Here is a 21,740-nt window from a genome sequence, read left to right on the forward strand (position 1 = left end):
GAATTCACTTCATCCTTACAGAGCTCCACAGAGAACTTCACAGAAAGCTTTTAACCATCTTCATTCAGAGCCACAGAACAGCCTATTGGAATGTGGATAATATTTCTACATGTGCCTTGATTATCTTCAATGAATCTATGTACGAGAGCTTTGGGGAGTCTTGTTAATACTATCCAGAAAGAGAGCAAAATCTCCAGATGGTACAGTAAGGACAGTCTCTCTAACAAGAATTTGCATGTGTAAAGAAGAAAGTGGTTTACAAATCAGCCTTCCTTTTGTACATGTGAAACTAGCCCTGTTGGTCTCCCAGAGCAATTTACAAATGCAAACAATGTTTTAAAGTCTAAATCAGCAAGAAAAGTGCATCCTGCTTTTCCTAGCAAATTTATGCAACTCTGTAACTCTCCACACCCAGGAAGTCTTCTCCATTGCAATTCCATGGAAGTGCTAATTCCCCATTGCAAAGCTCACATACCTTCTCAAGCAGCTAAACTGGAAGATTACAGGAATAAAACTCTAGAGAAAAAGGCACAGCTAAAAGCAGGGGTTAAAAAAAAAGCAAACTTCTTAAGGAAGATATTCCTATCCTTTCTGCCACAGCTAAGAGAGTCAAGGACTTTCGGCAGCAGTGTTACCATGTGGCTCAAAACTGCTATTGCGGTTTTAATATTCTAAATTCTGCAAGCCTTCTGAGAGGAGGAACTGACCCTTTTGACCACATGGCTAGGGCCTGCTTCCTCAGATCAGGCAAGATGCATCCATGCAGCTCTAGTGGATGAACAAAAACTAGCACTCCAGCAAGTTTAGGAGCGCCATGACTTCAATCTTTTCCAAAATTGACTATGAGGGATCAAACTGTGGGACTTGGCAGACATACTATTCAGGCTGGCAGCAGCTAAAAGAAATCAACAGCTACCTGGCCTTGCGTGTCTTGATCAACACATGTCCCAGAAAGAAATCACAGCTAAGCTTCTGCTATCTCTACACGAAAGGTGGGGTACAGAGGTCACCACCTACAAGGAAAAGCATGGTGGTGCCTATCCCCCTTTCACAACCATTTTTCCATTTGTCACACAGATCATGAAAGAAAGAAGTGACCCACAAACTGACTTGGCTGGATTCTATGGAGATTCTTAAAGGTAAAGGTAAAGGGACCCCTGACCATTAGGTCCAGTCGTGACTGTCTCTGGGGTTGCGACGCTCATCTCTCTTTATTGGCCAAGGGAGCCAGCGTACAGCTTCAGGGTCATGTGGCCAGCATGACTAAGCTGCTTCTGGCAAACCAGAGCAGCGCATGGAAATGCCGTTTACCTTCCCGCTGGAAGGTATTTATCTACTTGCACTTTGATGTGCTTTCGAACTGCTAGGTGGGCAGGAGCAGGGACCGAGCAACGGGAGCTCACCCCCTTGCGGGGATTCGAACCGCTGACCTTCTGATTGGCAAGTCCTGGGCTCTGTGGTTTAACCCACAGCACCAACCGCGTCCCTCTATGGAGATTCTTACAAAGAGAATAAATCCACTAGGGACATCACACCCGAAGTAGTGCTTTCAGTGCGGAAGACAGACGTGTTAGACGATGCCAGCAAGCCCAAGATGGAGAAGTCGACGGAGTCAGCCTGTCCATTGCACAAGAAACCACACCCTTTGAACAAATGCAGAGAGTTCAGAGAGGAGCCACTGGGAGAGCGGTAAGCCTTGCTAAAGGACCAAGGACCACATGGCAAAGGACCGTCTGACCAAGGTCAGGTGTCGTGAATGTAGCAGGGAGAAGCACCCAAATGACTTACACCCAAATAGCTCTCCTCCGGCACACTCTTCAGGTTCTTCAGCTGAAGCAGCTCCAGCGGCAGTGGAAAGGACGCCAAAACCAGCTGCGAATGAGCCAGGACAGAGGTGGGTGTCCGCTGCACTCAGGTTTGTGGTGTGGAAAACGGTGGCCAGTCTTGCAATCAGGTAAGCCTAGCCAAGGTTTTCACTGCAGGGCATCCGGAGCAGGCTGTGAAGATGTATGTTGTATTGGATGGGCAAAGCAACCGAACCCTGGCTAGACCAGAGTTCTTTGACCTCTTCAGCTTGGGTGGGAAACAGATACAGTTCACTCTCAATATGTGCACTGGTGTCCAGAGCCAGGACTGACCTGCTGGGAGCCTGAAGGGCCCTGCCCTGCTTCTCTCCACCTGGCTTGGGGCGGGGCCTGACAGGCTCCATAAAGGAGTGCTTCTACGGCTGCTGGGCAGAGAGGGCTCCGTTTTTGTTTTTAAATTGCTTTTATTTTTTCTCTTTGTCATTTTAAATTGTGATTTCCGAGCACAATTCAAAGTGTTGGTGCTGACCTTTAAAGCCCTAAACGGCCTCGGTCCTGTATACCTGAAGGAGCGTCTCCACCCCCATCATTCAGCCCGGACGCTGAGATCCAGTGCCGAGGGCCTTCTGGTGGTTCCCTCATTGCGAGAAGTGAGGTTACAGGGAACCAGACAGAGGGCCTTCTTGGTAGTGGCGCCCACCCCTTTCAACTCCTTAAAAAATTTAGACACAACTCCATATAAACAAGAACACAGAATGAGCCACTGAAAGATTCGGATACCAGGACAGTTAGCAGTGATAAACAAAGAGAGGCCAACTTATCTCTTCCAACTCTATGATTCTATGACGCTTGTGACAGGTTGTACCTTAATAGATTGTATAATTAAATTTGATTTTGAGGGAAGAAAAAAAAAATGTCTGAGGGAGGTCAAAAGCTACCGGTGTAACACCAGGGCTCAGCTTGCGCGAAGGGAGAGCGAGAGAGCGGCGACGCCTCCGCCTCCGCCTCCGGGCTCCTCCGTTTTGGGCCGTGAGGTGAGGCGCTCTCGGTGAGGGCCTGGCTCCGCCTCCCGCTGGCGCCTCCCACTCCCCGCCCCTTACAGCCTCTCTCCGCCGCCGGCTCCAGCCTCGGCCGCGACCACAGAGGAGAAGGAGAAAAGGGGAGGTGAGGGAGGAGGACAAGAAAGAGGAGGAAGCGGGGGAGGGAAAGGAGGGTGTTTATGAGGCGCCCTCGGAGGCCGGCTCTTCATTCATGCGGCGGCGGCGTCGGAGCCGAGGAGAGGCGCGCACGGAGCGAGAGAGAGGCGACTGAGGGAAAGGGAGGAGGAGCCGCCGCCGCCGCCGCAGCTCCACAGCCAGCAGCAGCAGCAGGAGCAGCCTCAGTGCGCCGCCGCCTGCCTCAGCCCTCCCGCTCCTCCTCAGCCGGGCTGCCCTCCTCCTCCTCCTCCCGCGAACGGCGGCGGGGGCGCGGCGGGGCCGGACCATGCGGTGGCAGCGGAGCCCTCGGAGGCCCTGGAGGCTCCCTCGGCGCTCGCTGCTGGCCGCCCTCTTCTTCTTCTCGCTCTCCTCTTCCTTCCTCTACTTCGTCTATGTGGCGCCCGGCATCGGTGAGGAGAAGGGCGAGGGAGAATCCGTGAGGGAAACGAGGGTGGTGGTGGTGGGGAGCGCGCGCGGGCGCGTTCTCGAGGGCCGCCCTCCCGGCCAGTCGCCTCAGGACCTGAAAGTGACCGTGTGTGGAGGGGGGGGGCGGATAAAATGGGGTGGCGGCTGCTTCATATATGTGGGGGGGGGGGAGCCCCAAGATGGAGAGCCTCCCCTGCCTCCTTCCTGTGAGGAGAAGCATTGTGGGGGGAGTCGCCTCTTCATCCCCCCCCTCGCCTTTTTTTTTTTTTTTTTTTTTTGAGGAAAGGCGAGGAGGGTTCTCCCCCCTCCCACAACCACTTCCCTCCTAACGGTCGGGAAAGGGGAGGGGGCGAGCCGGATGTTTAGGGGTGCTGCTGCTGCTGCCGGGTGGGAGGTGATGTGGAGCGAACAGTCCCCCCCCCCATGCTGCTCAGGCCCGGCTGACAAGCTGCGTGGTCTCGACTGCCGCAGCCTTGGGGCGGGATCTCAGGCATCCCCCCCCCGCCCCCACAGCCATATCTCGCCCCCTCCCCTCCAAAGGTGCCTTGAGATTTGTGTATAAAACAGCACATTTTCGTAGCCTACAGCCCCACCCCACAATATTATATGCAAATACAGAAACTTCGAGAGGATACCCCCCCCCCACACACAGACCCCCCACCCCGCCGCCTGGCTTGGGCCTGGCTAGTTTCCCCCGTCTCCAGTACACCTCGCCGTCCGCTTTTCCCGCCCTCGCCTCTCGCCTTCCCCGGTTCCGTTCTAAGAATCCGAGGCATTCATTCCCTCTCCTTTGCTCCCGCATAGGAAAAGGGGGGGGGGGGTTGAGGTATACTTTGCGTTGTTGTAGCGTGTCTCTGGTGTGGATCTATATTGCAGCATGTCCACAGTGTTATTCCTCTTTATAAAACATAAAGTCCGTGCGTTTTGGTAGGCAAGACACTCTTGCAAGTTTTTTTTTTTAGGCTTTTCGTTAATTTGTGGGTTCGGTATATCCCTGTGTGTGCTTTAAGAATAGTCTTTTGACACCAGTTCCTCCCTCCTGGCAATGAATTATCTCTTCCTTCATCTGTGTTCTCTCTCCCTCTCCGCCCCCCCCCCCTTTGTATCCTGACCTTGACTAATTCACCATTTTATCCTCTCCCCTTCTACATACAAACAGAAGGAAGATGTTAGGTATATTTTCATGGGAGGTTGTGAAGAGTGATTGACTGTAGATTTCCTCTTCCTTTCCTCCTGTATTCTGGGCATTGGTGCCTCTTTTAAAAAGGCATAATGGAGGGAATTGGTCTGGTTGGCTAGGATCTCCGCCTGAGTAATTCCCAAATGGATATGTTAAAAAGCATAGGTAAAACTTGCAGGTTGGGCCTTCCAGGTAGAGATTTGGCAGCAGGTTCAAATGCTTGGTGGTGATAGTAAAAAGCATTGAATGAATAATTAGTGATGTTGGTTGCCTCACTCCTAAATACCATAAGGTACTGCTGTTTATGTAGTTAAGCTCATATTCTGCTGGTTGTTAAATACCTATTATTAAACATCTATTATGAGGGACATTTTTCTGTTCACTTAAGCAAAAATTACTGCAGTTCATCTAATTGCTATCTCCTTGCAGATTTTACTTTCTGTGCTGTCATGTTTGTGGTCTTTTTATGTCTGGTGAGAGTGAAACAAAGTTTTATTATACTTTCGATCACCTGCCACATTGCTACTGTTACTGTCTAATGGAGTTTGGGATCAGATCATTCCTCTTGAGAATAACAGTATTTATTTAGGTCTTGGCTGTGTTTGAATTTACATACAATTAGGAAATTTGAGGGATACTTTGGATGGTTTTGCAGTAAGAATGTATTCATTTAATGCTAAATAGCAATTTCTTTTATATCACAGAAATGGTTCGCTGAGTATGTGAATGTTCCTGTATACAAGCTTTAGGACAGAATTTTGGTATTATTTCAGTTAGATTCCATGATCTGACCCGTTTAAATTGGTGTTTCCCAAAGTGGTTGATGGTACTGTGCAGGGGATGAATAAAGATCTAGGGGCTGAAAAAGGCTCTTTGGGTGGGAAAGAAATTCACAACATAGTTTGAAAAAAATAGTTAGGAACTATGAGCTTCAGAAGTAAAGGGCATGGGAATATATACAGAGTGCCCTTCCCTTGCCAGTGAGGAGTCTCAGCATTTAATAAGGTGGTTCCAGATTATAATAATATTCCTTATAGTGTACATTTTATGCTTCCTAATAGTGGTGATTGATTAAAAGGTGTTTGCTTACTGATATTTCTTGACCTGATTTCATTTATATTAAGATTTTTGGTTGGGGTCAATGACAATTTTATATGCTCATAAATGGGTCAGTGAACTCAGAAGTTTGGGAAATACAGATGTAAATAAACAGTTACCTCAAGGCAGTAACAGCCTAGAAATCCATATGTTAGTATCCTGATAGGACATATCTGGACACATGGAGAAGAAATGGCTTCTACCTCATGATCAAATTCTTTAAAAACATTTCTTTATTACTGTAGTGCTTTCCAAGGAATTTGCAGGTTTATGTTCCCCTTATAATGTTGGGTGCAAACTTTAGTAATATTTAATTTCTAATGTGATTGAATACTGATTTCGGTACCTTCCCTGCAGTATGAAGCCTGTCATTTGTAACATGTAATATTCATTTATTGTACAATGAGGCACCTGACCCTTAAAACAATGTAATAAACCTAGCTTTTTGAACCTAAAGGCTTCAGTATTGTGGTGCAATCCTAACCCTCAGATTTGCTAGCTGGGAGATGTTAGGATGTGGCACTTCTCTCCCCCTTGCTCTCTTGCCCCTATTCAGCAACATAAATAACTTGTCCTGGCATATCTACTTCCCATGAGGAGAAACCCTCTGGCAAAAGTTATGCTGGTGTAAAGAGTGGGGAATGGGCATGTTACAGGTGAGGGGAGGGATAAACAAAGTTACATGTCGTCCTAAATTCACTCTCTGGTCCCAAGCGCTTCACCAAAAATGCCAACATAAATTAAACACCCAATTGAAGGCATTGGAAAGGTAAAAAATGGTGAACACTGCCTCCCACACTCCTACAACCCCAACCCCTGGCCAGCAACAGTTAGGATATAGCTTCACCTATAGAGGAGATGGCAGGCATATCTGCTAGTTTAATGTCACACAGAGTAGCTAGCTTAAATATCAATTGATACTGAATGCATTAGTCATTGGTAACTTTAAGTAAACTAGTGATACTGCAGTTGCAGAAACCTAAGAATGAATTTATTGCTTGTTAAGAGTAGTTTGAAAACAATCTGAATCACTGTGCCTTGCACTCAGTAAAGTGTTAGAGCCACTGAAACTTGATGGCAAGCAGTTCAATTTAGCAAGGTTGTGATTTTTCTTCCCAGTTTGCATAGGCCATGTAAGTTATCAGTTTGCGTAACTATCAGGAAATTGTTTTTTATTAATGTGCACTGAAAATAATTAGTTTTTTAAAAATAAAAAACACCTTTTTACAGCAATCTAATAATAAACACTTCATAATAGTCATACTTGGCAAAGGAAATAACCAAACAGTCTAATATCTCCTATAAAACCAACACTTTTAACAACAACACACCTGCCTAACTATATCTATTTTAAAAAATATATTGGCACTTTTAAAATGTCCCTGGTGTAGATCTCAGATGGCAAGACATTCTGTAAGCATAGTACCAACACTGTAAAGTCTTTATTATATGGTAAAGGCAATCTTATCCCAGAGAGGCAACACCAGGAAGACTTGATTGTTAGCATTGCCTCACATATTGTGCTAAATGAACATTAAGTCCTGTATGCATTATTTTTTCAGTACATATTTGCATTTGGGAGTAAACATTGAATACACTGGAACTTTTGGAAAAGCATACATAGGACTGGGCTATTAATCTTGTTCTTATAGCTTTAAAAATGTAATGTGAGATGTGTTCAACAGTCCACACTATTGAATTCACCAACTTGCCACTGTTCAGTGCATTAGTGAGATCACCTACCATTCTCATGAGTGTGAAGAAGAATGGGGTAATCTTGTTTACCTCAGAAATAGTCTCAGGGGGTCTGGGAAGGCAATATGTCCCCCAATCAACTTGGATTGTAGGTGGATATCCTACCCCATAGCTGCACAGGTCCTTGGAAGCTCTCCACTGAAGACATCAACATTTTCTAGGGAGAGGGTTGGGGCAGTGCTGAATTCTAATTTGGGTTGACTATCAATGGTGTCCAAATTATAGACTTATCTGTTACATATATGGAAGAGCAATTCCTTTCATAGTAACTACATTTTCCTACAGTATCATAAGATAGTTCAACTCTCTGTCCCATGGTTTTATTTTAGATGTGTTGTCCTTAGAGACGCTCCTATTCATTAAAAGTTTTGACTTGCTTTTCTTAATATAATTCTCAATATTGATGCTGCTGCTGGCAGTGAGCTTTGGCTTCCTCAGGCTATGTACTTTGAGGCAAAGTCAGTTCTAGTAGGGGAAATATATCACAGGGATATTTCCACAGTCACAAACAAAATGTGATGCATGGAGTCTGTAAGCTTGTTTTTAAAATACCACAAAATGTTGTTCTTACTGCAGTAGAGTAATATGGTTACACTCTGGAATTAGTGCTGCAGTAGACATTTCAGAGTCCTGAAATGGATAAGCAAAATAATTCATGATGGCAAAATAACTTAAGTTTAATAGCTAACTCACATCATGTGTTTTCCAAAGTTTACATCTAGAATTGGAGCTTGAAGGGAGCTGGAGGGGATTCTCCCCCATTAAAAAGAATATGATGTGTTTAAAGCAGGACTATACAATGTATGAATTGCAAGCCAAATGCTGCCCATGAACCATATATTGTGGCTTGCATGTCTGCATTTTCTGCAAAGCAGGTTTGTATTTATAGGTTTAATGGTGTACTGTGCTTAGCAACTTGGTAAAGCACAAAGTCTTCTTTTAATGAGAATGTCTTGCGACTGAGATCCTTAAGAGCAGGCAGCGCAAGACAGTATTGGGCAAGGAGTAGACGGCATTGGGCTAGATAGACCAATTGTTTAAGGTCGTTTCCTATGTTCAGGGTAGCTTAAAATGTTATTGAAAAATGCCAACCCAAGCCTTGAGAGCTGCGGGGGGAGCCCTTCTCATAGTCCAGTTAATTAGTGTAGCACACTGGCAGTAATTTGGAACAGCGAGTTCTCTGTATAGTGGTACCTCAGGTTAAGAACTTAATTCGTTCTGGAGGTCCGTTCTTAACCTGAAACTGTTCTTAACCTGAGGTACCACTTTAGCTAATGGGGCCTCCCGCTGCTGCCGCAGCGCCATTTCTGTTCTCATCCTGAAGCAAAGTTCTTAACCTGAGGTACTATTTCTGGGTTAGCGGAGTCTGTAACCTGAAGTGTTTGTAACCTGAAGCATCTGTAACCTGAGGTACCACTGTAGTAGTACCCTGGTTGTGGAATTCCTGCCCAAAAGAAATGCATTTGTCCCCTACATTGACAGGTTTCTGGTGCCAAATGTTGCTCTCTCCTTCAAACTTTTGGGAGTTAAATATATTTTTAGAGTGCAGCCATTGGCATGTTGTCATTGCTGCACTGAATTTGTTTATGATAGTAAATTGCTTTCATATGATCTTTTGTTAGTAATTTTTGTATGACAGATGCATCTTTGAGGAAGTATTTTATCACCCATCCAAATGGATGAAAAGTAGGTTAAATTGCAACCAATAACTACTTTCTTCACATGTACCCACTTAACAATGAATTTTCTTTTTTTTTATATACATTTTTTAGATGTCTTAAATATGTTTTTAAAATTGTTTTATTGCTTATTTGCTGCCCTGGGCTCCTTTGAGTAAGTAAGTGGGTGCCCTTCTTTGTGTGTTCCTGCCAGGTTAGGTACAGGTGGTTATGAGTAAAAAGACCTTTTCAATTTTGGCACCCCAGAACAGAATGGCCTCCATAGGGAGCTCACAGTGCCTACTTTCAATGTACTTGTGCCCTAGGTGGTCAAATTATTTCCCCATGCCTTCTAAAGGCAATAGATTAAAAAAAATAAATTATTTTCTACCCTGCACTTCATGTTTGTTTTTTAAAAGCTCCATCATGTTTTTATTGCCCAGTGCATGTTTTTACTTTAGTCTCATTCTGCAAGCTCTAACAACTTTGTGAAATATTGAAAATAAATAAAAAGCACCAGACTCTCCCCCCCCCCCCCGCCGCCCACTTGTGATCATTTAGTGGATCAGGGAAGAGGGTCTTGTCTTCAAGCTGGGGATTGGCCTAATTAGCTGGGTTTTCTCTTGGACCCTAATCCTTTCTTACAAATTATTTCAAGCTTGCAATCCTCCTTGAACTGTGTTAATGTGAACTGAATACAGTTCATGCAATTGCTGACTGGGAATGTGTAATGCAAACTATTTTCCTAGCTTGATACCTAGATTTCAGAAAGAGAGAGAACTCACTTGTAGTTAGGAAACCTTTGGCTGGCTTTGAGAAATATCATAGTCTTAGTAGGCTACAAAGCACACTGTTATAAACATTAGCTCCTAACAGGTATACTTCTCAGGGTCTCACTAGACAAACAGTTGTCAGTTGTTTACACTAATTTTCTACCAAAGTTTGGACTAGTTAAAATTTATCTTAAGAGAACAAACTTGTTCCATTGCTCCCTTGTCTTTCTCTCAGTCTAAAGCCAAGCCTGGTTTCTGTACTCAGGTGGTATTGGCAGTACATAAGGGCTACAGCTATTTCATATACAGTCATACCTCCTGTTATGTTTGCTTCATGTTACATTCTTTCAGGTTGCGTCCCGCGGCGACCCGGAAGTACCTGAAAGGGTTACTTCCGGGTTTCGCCGCTTGCGCATGCGCAGTAGCTGCTAAGCTGCAGGTTTTTTTACATGCTGGTCATTGTTTGACAGTATTCTGGTTATCAGAAAATCTTACTAAGTGAATTAGAAAAAGTTTTTCACGTGGACCACATCTTCCTTTTCTTATCGCATGTATTTAGATTCCCAGTGGAATACCTGGCATGGCACTTTGAGGATAAAGTCATTCAGCTTTGTAGTTCCTTAGGCTTAGATAACACTGTTGTGGCAACTCCAGTTGAAGTTTCCAATGCAGCTCCTCCCCAGTGGGATAAATTTCAGTTCATGCAGCCTTGTGATACTGATAGCACTCCCAAAATGATGTAACCAGATTCTTGCTCTCTTGACCCTTGCCTCAGTTGGGTTGGGTTGACTTAATGGGTCTAGGGTGTGCTGAATGCATGTTTACATGATAGAGTTGTCCCTCCTGCACCCACTCAGAAGCACACCTTGAATCCTGTGGGCTACAACAGCTCCTGCATTCTACATACAGGCAGCAGGGTGGCTGCCTGTGTCTGTTTCAGGAAATGGTGAACATCTACCAGGCCAGCCAGTATGCATGGTGACCATTTTGCATGAACATGGGAAATGCCAGATGGACTGGTTTACACATTTCACTTTTGTAAGCAAGTGCAGCTAATTTTTCACCACTTGAGCTATATAACACTGCTGCTGTTTTCATTTCCTGACTTACAGGGACATATGAAAAATTGTCTTTCACTAGTTGACTCCGGTGCTGTTTCCCAGCAGGGTTCTATCCCACAATTTGAAAAGAGTCAGCTCTTCAAAAGCTTGGGCTGCAGTTTATCATAAGCAAAAAACCTGGGGCTCATTCTTATCTCTATGAAGAATAATGTGTTTTAAAAAATGGAAATACATATGTATGCAGCTACAGAATGCATGAAAATGTATCTGTAATCATGACCTGATGTCATATTCATGCAAATTGTATCTTTGTACATTATGCAAACTGGCTGCAGACTTTTGTATATTTTACTCGGGTAGTGAGTGATAGGCAGATCTATAAATATAAGATCTTTCTGAGCTGTGTTTCTGATCTTGCAGTGTTTTTGGACTAGCTTCTTGCCTGTGAGGAGGGGATCCTTCCTGGATCGGATCAAGAAATATTGATAGTTAGGCCTTCCTTATTTTAAGACAAACCTATTATTATTAATAGCATTTATTCATCACTTATACATAAAATGTCTCATAGCAACTTGTAATTCAAAACCCATACATTATACAAAAATTTAAAATTATAAAAATTTAAAAGGAGATAAGACTAAAAGTGCTTATCCTGCAATAACATAAAAAGGATGATGAACACCAGTATAGGCTTGGGTATCATTATACTGTATAACCCCAATTAAGAGCCAAATGTATGGAAGAACAGGGATATCCTTGCCTGGCACCTCGAAGTTGATGATGAGGGTGCCAAGCAAATCTCTCTGGGGAGAATATTCCACAACTGGGGAGGCACCACTGAAAAGCCTGTCCTTAGGTTGCCACTTTCAACACCCATCTGAGGGGGCACACAAAGAAGAGCCTAAATTGACAATTTCAGGGTCTAGGTAGGTTCATGTAGGGCAGGCATGTCCTAAGTCTGTCTTGGGGGCCTAATCCGGCCTGCTAGCTGGCCCCCATAGCAGGATATGTCTTGGGGTAAAATCCTAAAAAAAGCTTAGCAACTGCAATCCTAAAAAAAGCTCATCAACTTTGGTTGGCCCTTTCACATGTTCACTTCATCAAATCTGGCCCTCTTTGAAAAAAGTTTGGGCACCCCTGACATTGTAGGGAGAGGAGATCCCTATGGTATTGTGATCCAGAGCTGTATAAATGAGTAAAAATCAGCGCTTTGAATTGAGGCAGAAAACTACAGTCGTACCTTGGTTTTCGAACAGAATGCGTTCTGGAAGTCCGTTCGACTTCTGAAACATTCGGAAACCAAGACGCAGCTTCCAAATGACTGCAGGAGCATTCTGCAGCCGAGCAGAAGCCGCGCCGGATGTTCGGCTTCAGAGTCAAAGTTCACAAACCTATTTCCGGGTTTGCAACATTCGAGTTCCAAGTTGTTCGTGAACTAAGCTGTTCAAAAACCAAGGTACGACTGTAATCAGAAGCTGATGCTTTCAGGCCAAGATTGGTCTTATAAAATTAGCCCTCCTGTTCCCAGTCAGCAGTCCGGCTGCTGAAGGCTGTACTAGCTATCATTTCCATCTTCAAAGGCAGCTTGGCATATAATGCAATGTAGTATTGGAAAACAATTGGAAATTGAAGTCCTTGCTGATCTCCAGCAAAACGTTTAGATCTACAAGTAGATCCCAATTTTCTTTCTGCCTGTGCCTCATTATGCTACCAAATTTAACAAATAGTTTTATACTTAATATCTTCAATACAGTGGATCCACATTGCAGTGGTTAAAAATGCAGTTTACTATAAGGCCTTTAATTTACCATGTCAATTTTCCTTAAAATCCCAAGTGTAGAGCATTCAAGTTTGAATGAAGGTGATCAATCCTCTAATATACACCCCTTCCACATGGTGGAAGTGACCTTATATACTGTTGCTGACTGGACTTTGTATTCTTGGCTGCTGAATAGTGCATGATCTGCAAATCGTAGGGTCAGTCTTTAAATGGAATATTGCTTGGCTCCATAACTCCTCAGCTTTAATGGGTTTATTGCTCAAAGCAATGGGGCAGTGATAACATGTCATTCTGTTTAGAGCTTTGCTTCCAGATTAGTCTCTGTACGAAAGGAGTGGCTCTGGTGGTATTCATAAGGTTGAGGGAATAGTTCGCCTTTTCTGCTACTAAGCAAAGTTTGATAGAAGATCACCAAACCATGCAATATGTTTTCATTACAGTAACACTTAATAAACAACACGCCGTGTTTGCCTCCTCTTTGGGTGCAAACAAGTATTGTAGTGATCAGAATAGTTTGTTGCTAGGAGTAGTGCTAGTGTCAGCAACACAGAAGTTGGAGAGGTCCTCTTTTATGAAAGAGGTTTGTTTGCTTATTCTATATATGAGAGACTGGTAAACATGCATCTCTCTCTCTAAAAAAAGCCTTTTGCTGCTACTGGAAAAACCATACTGATACTATACTGATACCAGTAACAGCTTTGACATTTTAACAGGTGGAGCTATTTGCATCATTTAAATACAGAGAGAGGCCATATCTAGAGGTTGTACGTGCTCTTTCCTTTCTTCTGTTGCTCTGAATTTGACTTATATCCTGAGACATTTCTTCCCCTTCGGGTGGTGCAATGGGTCATTGTGTCTGGCTGTTAACCAGAAGATTGGTGGTTTAAGTCCAACCAGGGATAGCTGTGGGCAGGATTTCTGCATTGCAGAGGGTTGGACTAGATGACCTTTCTGGTCCCTTCCAACTCTTCAATTCTATGATTCTATGATTCCCCCTTCCATGTTATCTGAATAGGCTGCCTGATCTATGAACTGGACTTCTGACTGTATTCCTTGCATATTGGCTACTATGAGGCTAATCAAGATGTAACTGTTTGAACATTTGGACATTAATCCTGACTGAAAACAAATCAAGCAAGGATCTCAGAGGGCAATAAAGCCTTGCTTGCGTGTGAATCTTTTTTATACTGGATATGTTTCTCTCTTATTTCAGTTTGACCCATAGCATCATTGAATTATTGAGTTTGAAGGGATCCTGAAGGTCAAGTCCACCCCCCTGCAATGCATTAATTGCTGCACAGCGTTAATATTACAATATATTACCTGCCCTTCACCCTAAGGTTCCAGAGGAAGTTACAACAATTAAAACACAGTATCAAAAACAGTTTATAACAATTTTACATTTATGGAAGTAAAATGAGTCCTAAACGTATGCATCTCAGGTATGAAAAGCTGTTATAAAGAGGTGTGCCACACCTCTGTGGAGAGGGAGTTCCATAACTTAGGGAGCCCCATAACTTAGGAAGTGCCACAGAGAATGCCCTTTCTATAGTTAACAAAGCCCTTAAAAATGATAGTATTGAATGGAGAACTATGTTTGGAATCTCACAAAAATCTATGCAATGGGGCATTTTAATATGGTTTGTGTGTCTTTATATTATATGCAACTAGAGCAATAAGTAACCAGTCACTGCTTCTTATGCATACAGATCTTGATGGGTGCAACTGTACATTCAGTTTTCTGAACACCTGGTCCTTTAAGTCTTGCTTGGATTCCTTGCAGTGGTAATTTTTAAGTGCTCTCTGTCAGTTCAGTCTGTTCTGATCAGATTTAAATGAGACAGTGGTGAAAACATCTCTTGAAAATGCAAGGCTTGTAAATATTCTTTGGAAAATATGAGATTGAGCTATCACGTCGAACCTTCAGTTTTGACACAACCTGATATAATGGATCAATTTTATACATCCTTGGTGCTATTTCAACCTGTCACTGCCAGTTTGCTTGTTAACAGTGATTTTCTTCCTTGCTGCTGAATGGTGGCCATTTTGATGATAATATTGAATGTGGTTCATATCTTCTTTCTTATAGCCGAGTAAGATTGTCTTCCATGAATGTGGTCAAACATGTTGGAGCAGTGGTAGTAAAGGTGTTCAGAAATTTGTATTAAACATGAAGAAAGTCTAGTCCCTCACACCCAAACAATATATTACATTAAGAATATATTGCATTCATTAGGCCAGTTACAGTTAATGTTTTATGCTTTTCATTCTTTGCAAAATCACACAACTTGTGTGGGTCACCCTCCCCCCCGAACTGGAAGTTTGTATGTTTGTTCTGCAGCGGGTGCCCAGGGGATTTCAAACACTGTTTATGGCATTAATAATGTTTAAAGACCACCTTGGATCCATCAGTTAAAGCAATAGAGACAGATTATATGAATCCGACACTGTGAGACTGAGGTTGAAATGGGAAATGAGAGTCTGAAATTCATTTGTAATTTGAGGTACCTTTCTCCTTGGGAGGTAATTCAACATGTAAAGCAGGATGGTCCACTGTATGGCTCAAGGACCACATGCAACCTGCAGTGCCTTTTTTGGTGTGACTCAGCACCATTTGATGCCCCCTCAATCCTTGCACCACCTTCCCAAAGCTGGGTAAGCAAGGCATTGGGCTTTGGGAAGGAGGTGTGAGTGCTCTGATAGGGTCCCAGAGTCCTCTGACTTCCTTCCCAAAGCCTAGTTACCATTTCCCCCCAGCTTTGGGGAGGAGATGGGAGGGTTCTAGGACCGTGCCAAAGCTTCATGCCTCCTTTCCGAAGCCCGCTGACCCTGCTTTCAGAAAGTAGCATGAGGATGGGGAGGAGGCATCAGATGTTGGTCTTGTTCACTCCCTCTTGCCTCATGTGACAAGGCAGTGGGCAGCCTGCAGGTTCTGTGTCAAAGTACTCTTGCAGTCAACTTGGTATGAAAAGTTGGCCACCCTAATATAAAGAGCATGCATTAAATTGATTATCAGCTTCAACAGAGAATTGGAAATCTAACTTGAAGCCAAACTAAATGTTACATGGGATATATGTGATTTTATTGCTAAACTGTTTTTGAAACATCCATGAAGTGCTCTGAATTTGACCAGACATTGGCATCAGAGGATGGTGTGCTTTTCCCTACCTCTGGCTAAGCTAACATCAGTTTTGAGGGAAAGGGTTTAGACTAGGGGGAAATGATATGGTGGGAAGTCTTAGATGTCCCCTCTCCCAGTGATGTGATTAAATTCTGACTTCCCCTCTGGTTCCCTTTAAAGTAAAAACAAAACAATGTCTCCTGCAAACATGTAGTTTAGTCTTCAATATAATAAGGCAGTATATTAAAGATAAACAAGTTGATAAAATTATTTTTTGTAACCTGTGGAAATACTATATTAAGAGAAAGGAATGAGTTTCTCCAGCAGTCCAAACACTGCTGTTTGCTTGTTGCCTTTTTCAGAAAGAAGGAATTTGGGTTTTTTAATCGATTTTTATTTGGAAGTTGTTCAGTGGTTGTCAGGGGATGCGTCAAGTTGGGTAAAGTGATAAAGCATGATGTTGCTAAGCTATATGTGTTTCTTTGGCATTCCCAAAAGTCTTTGACAATCCTGAAAAGAAAAGAAAAGCAACTTTTGATAATACTTCTAACCTGGTTAGCAAAGGTTTACGTAGGCAAAACACTAGACTTCTCAGTCTAGAATTATTCTTCAAATGGAACACAGTACTCAAGAGTAGTGCCTTCTACATCAATCTGATTGTTTGTGTCCTGAAAGACTTTGTGCAATATGTCTTAGAACCGCATTGATCACCTATAGCTGTATCACATTGATGTTCATAACCCAAAGATGTCTGTTTCCTTTACATCCTCTTCTGACAGATCAGCTTCCTGTTGATGGCAAAAATGTTTCGTTATCTCCCTGAGTTCATTTTTAAAATCTTTAATCACATTTTTTTTCCACCTTATGAGTTCATAAGGCCATCCAGTTCATTCTACACAGGCTTCCTGCTCCTCCTTTTCATATAGACAATGCTGCCAGAGTTGATGCCATCAGCATTTTCCTGCTTTCTTTCCCAAGGTCACTGAATCCCGGAGTCCATATAGGAAGGCCACTTGCTATTTAACTCTGAAAGCTTTCTTTTTAGCACAGCTTTTCATAATCTCTTAGTATGTACGGTACATCTTACATTTTTCTTGAACTTAATTCATTTTTGTCATAGCATTAAATCACACATAAGTTCCGGATGTGAGTTTCTGGCCACTTAATATGCTGCTGTAGCATAAAAGGCCATCTCTTCCACATGTTCCTCTGTTGTACAGCCATAAGTAGCAAAAGGAAATCATGTCAAGGCATTGGTAACTCTTACTTCAGCCATTTTCTACAATGGGATCTGAATACTGGTTTCCTGCTAGGTTTGTTTAGTTGCATATGATGTTGTCTCCTTGTACACAAGAGACTTCAACTAATCTCAGAGTTGCATAAAGGGCTGATTGTTTATCCAAACAACACAGACATCATGTATGCAAGTTTTGACGTTGTGGAAACCAAAGGTAAAAAGATAGGGAATAAGAAGGCATGCATGGTGTCTATGTGATGTAACACTTTACATTCTATTCTAAAAAATTTCCATCAATTCATAAAAATAGAGTTATGAAACTTCATTGAGCTCATTTCATGCTTGTAAATGGTCACTTGCTTAATTGGTTCTAGGCAACTAAGCAGGGAAGCTTTACTAAAGCAGTTATTCTTTACTTTAGGCCACAAGTTATCAAGATAGGTATGTGGGCAGGTGGACTACTGAAAACCTTCATAAGCTGGAAAATTTAGGATTTTATCCAGCTAAGTTCTACTTAGAGTTGACTCATTTAAATTAAGAGGACTAAATCAGCATTAGTTTCAGTGGGTTTACCTTGGGGATTATTAATATTGAATAGAAACTGAAGTCTTTATTTGCAATACTGTGTTAATTGGGTTTGTGTCAGGAAAGTGACATTCTGCCTTGTTTTGTGCCACAACACTCTGTTTGGGAAGCAAATGTTAAGTTCTTCAAATATGATTAGTGCCACTATTTTTTTTTAAATGGTGGTTCTGAATCTCAGATAAAATGGTGCATCAGATAAATCATCATTTTCAATTATTATTGCTCCCTCCTGGAACTGGTGTTGCTTTTGAGAAAAAGCTATACTATACATCTCTCTCTAGATTTATCTTCCCATCAGAGGTGTCTCTGGAGAAATGTACTCAAGATCCTTTTTTTACTGGCACAGTCCCAGGAGCAATTAAAGGCTTCCCTATACAGCAGACTCCCAACAGGAGAGAGCTCTGGAGTGTTTAGATACTGTAGTTATAGCAGAGAGCAAAATAACATATCCTCTTGTAAGTAGAGGAAACCCAGGCATGACTATTGTGTTTTGAGTTGTCCATATAAAAAAATCCTTCCTGCCTTTCACTCATGAAATGAAGCTTCAGTATCCTGCCGAGCAGGGAATAAGATATGGAGTATACCTTGAATAGAATCCCATGAGACTTGATGTTTTGTTTAAGACAGCCATGCTTAACAGCTTGCCTGGTAGCCATAGGCAACCAGGAATTCCATGCATACAAGTATGTGGAATTCATTGCAGGCGACTAAGCAGGTGGAGGAGGGTCAAATCTCTCTATCCCTCCTCTTGTCAGTTCACGTAATTGCTGTGCTAGCTATGCTAGCTTAGCTGCAGAGGAATGAAATCCCATTTCTCTATGGCCATCATATTAACCAAGCAGGTTTGCAGTGGATTGGCAGAGGAGGTATCTGCTTGAGATAAGGCTTTTTTACTAGCCTTCTTGAGAGACAAGTAGCCTGTGTTTACATGCTGGCTGTGGAGGAGTGAGATTCCTTTATACTTCAGCCAACATTGAAATACAGCCTGTTAGGCTACTAAACATGTTTTGCATGTTTTTAATTTTGTGGGTTTATTTAAAGTCTAGTTTAAAAGCTTACAGCCCACATAGTGAACAGGCTGATGGTTTGTTAAAAATATGTTAGTTGCTGGCTACATGACCTGGAAAGCTGTCTGTGGACGAACGTCAGCTCCCTTGGCCTGAAGCGAGATGAGCACCGCACCCCATAGTCACATTTGACTGGACTTAATCAACCAGCTGTTATTTACCTTACCCTTACCTTTTACTAGTTGAAAGTATGAATGGGGGCTGCAATAGTCAGTGGGCTAGCTCTTGGCAAAACTCTCGTCCACTTTCCATGGCCTCTTATTCCTTATCTACCTGTCATTTCCATATGGAAACATAACTTTCCAACTTGGTATAGGCAAGCTTTATTCACCCCACCCACTCAAAAGGTAGATAGCAAAATGTACAATATGAATTCACCAGGGTTGCCATAGCCAGGATGCCTAGCTGCACCCCAGATCCTCCTGTTTGAGTTATTGTCACTCTGTGCTTTAGAAAAGTCAAAAACAGTGCAAGCAAAACCTATCCCAAAGGGAGAGCACTTGGAGAGAGGTTAGTAGGAGTATCATTGTGCTGAACATTGGCATACTGGGCAGAAACAATATGAGGTTCCCAAAAGCCCAGCACAATGCAAGATACTAACAACTTAATTTTTTTATTATAGAACATTTATAGTCTGCCTTTTTACATACTTAAAACAAAATAATAATATAGCATGAAAAAAATTACTGCCTTTTTTGGCGATCACTTATAGCCGAGAAAGATTATGTTCCATGAACATGGTATAACATAGTATATACATGAACATGTAGTATAACTGAACATCTGTAGATAGAAATCAGCTAAAGTATTAGGTCTAACTTTTAAAAAATCTAACCACGCAAATTGATAACATATCTGTTTTTTTAATTTCTTAACTAGATGGCAGAAAAAGGGAAGGGGAAAGGAAAGCGATGTCAGAGTTTGGGACATGGTCAGAGAATGCTCTGTGGATTCAGGGAAGGGTAGTGGTGACCACAAATAATGGCTGATAACTGAGCCAAAACCAAAATGTGTAGAGTCTTCAGCAGCATCTTGAAAATATGTGTAATTTAGCTTTGGAGGGTTTCCAGTTGCACCTTTCAGTATACACTAGACAGCTATTTTTAGATTCCAGAATTCTTGGCACCATGTATAGAGGGGAAGATTTGGCCAGTTGTCACTGACATCAGAAGGGACCAAAACTGGAAGAATTTTCTTAACTGATGTACAGCCTCTCAATGAAAAGTTTAGTGGAAAAAGCTAGGGCTGAATTCATGAGGATTTACTTAGTTGATTTATTTTCTCTCTCTAAACAAGTTGTAGACAAGCGGAGTCACTTAACGTGTGTGTTATGAAAACTTGATGTCAAATGTAAGAGGTCCTAAAACTGTTTAAATGCCTTTTGCCAAGGTTTCATGCTTGTAAGGAGCACAATTGTAGACTTTGGGCCACATCGCCATTTACAAAGCTGCTGATGGGTCTAGAAATGCATCATAAATACATTCCAAAGGTGGTGTTTGCAGTGTTAAATTGCCCTGTATCATAGTACACCTGTCCTTGGCTCCTTGTTGCACATGCAGTGGCTTGCACGCTGTTGATTGTTCATTCCTCGTTGAAGCTGATTACCAGCACTGAGTCTTCCTTTGAAACGGTATATAAAATGTAGTCTAAGTACATGTCAATAGCTAATCACTAAGATCTTTAGGGCAAGGAAGTCATAGCACTACAACAAGAGAGGAAAGATCACTAGTTCAAGTTTCACCGTCACCATAAATTAATTATGGCCTTAGGCAAGCCACTTACTGTTAGAGTTTCAGACCCCTTCTCCTAATATGTAACTTGGTTATACTCACAATAGTTTGCAGGGTCTAATAATAGATTACTTGAAGTATGTCTGTAAACCCAATTCCAGGAACCATGGAGATTTCATGATGTAAAAACAATCAATACTAAGTTAGGCTACAATGAAACCACCTTTAGATCATTTCCCTGACAGGAACAAGTTAGAAGTGTAGTTTTCGATCTGGGAAGCTGTCTACACACCTACTCCTCCATCAGGGAATAAACATGCAAGTACTAAATACCAACTCTAAGCAGACTTCAGTGTGCGTTAACACATTCCTTTAGCCAGAAATGTAATAATGGCTTGTCAAGTAAGACTGGGAGGGTAGTGAGAAATCCAGAGCTGAAGGCAATTCTTTAGATAGAGTAGTATATTGGGAAACACAATTTCAGTGTCCCAGCTACATTTGAGTTTAAGCATAAACAGCATAAACAAGAAGTCCCTGACCAGCAATATATTGAAAACAATGCGTTTTCACTGTTACTCAGATAAAGAAGCTCTGTTGGATGCTTTAGGAATTGGGTTTCATGTCCCACAGCCATAGTAAAGATGGTGTGCACTGAGAGAAGTGAAAAGACCCTCTGAAGCACATGGAGAAGGGAGAAGCCCCATTTAAGGGTTCTGAGTGCTCTTTTCCCCTGAAGTTTTTCCACCATCTCCCCCACACCTTTGGCCAATTATTGAGATAGAAATGTGAAGTACAGCCAGAATCCAAATGGGAAATGTAAACAGAATGGTGTGAAATGCTTAACTAGGCAAAGGCCTTGCTGCCTCTCTGTCCACAGTCCTGTGTTTCTCAGTGTTTTTCTGACTCATGGCCTACTGCCAGAGTCCACATTAATAATGTACGGCTTTTTTATGTCGCTGCCTTCCCAGCATCCCCTTCAGCTGCTGAGTCAGAGAAGATTGTTACAGCAGCAGCCTCCAGAGCAGCAGAAAGCAATGAAATCCTCCTGCAGTGCTGTTGTGCTGTCATCTGTTATGCACATCTGCTCTGCAGGAAAGTCTTTGCTAAAGATGTCCTGGTTTGAAAAGCCAAACAAGAATGGGATTGTTTCACCAGTTTGTAACTGAAGAATGTATTGTACATCTAGAGTGGATGATCTTAGTTTAAGATTTCCATCTAGTATATGCCTGAAGAGGGGAATGAGTTTATCTGCAGATTGCTGCTTTCTT

The 21,740-nt window shown here is 42.4% G+C and overlaps 1 protein-coding gene across 2 annotated transcripts in view; it reads left to right on the forward strand.

The window, feature by feature from the left end:
- The first annotated feature begins 1,863 nt into the window (after nt 1-1,863).
- Nucleotides 1,864-21,740, forward strand: part of B4GALT5 (beta-1,4-galactosyltransferase 5) — a 51,412-nt gene continuing 31,535 nt past the window's right edge. The window contains exon 1 of one of the 2 annotated variants that reach the window (XM_081011457.1): nt 1,864-1,894. In XM_081011457.1, coding sequence (XP_080867583.1) covers nt 1,879-1,894 — 16 coding nt within the window. In that variant the 5' untranslated portion in view covers nt 1,864-1,878. Of the gene's footprint in view, nt 1,895-2,969; nt 3,412-21,740 lie in introns of those variants that run through there. The other variant, XM_081011456.1, reaches the window with a different exon arrangement.

The sequence above is a fragment of the Podarcis pityusensis genome, assembly GCF_964106645.2.
Source record: "Podarcis pityusensis genome assembly, chromosome: 6".
In the NCBI taxonomy this organism is placed as follows: domain Eukaryota; kingdom Metazoa; phylum Chordata; class Lepidosauria; order Squamata; family Lacertidae; genus Podarcis; species Podarcis pityusensis.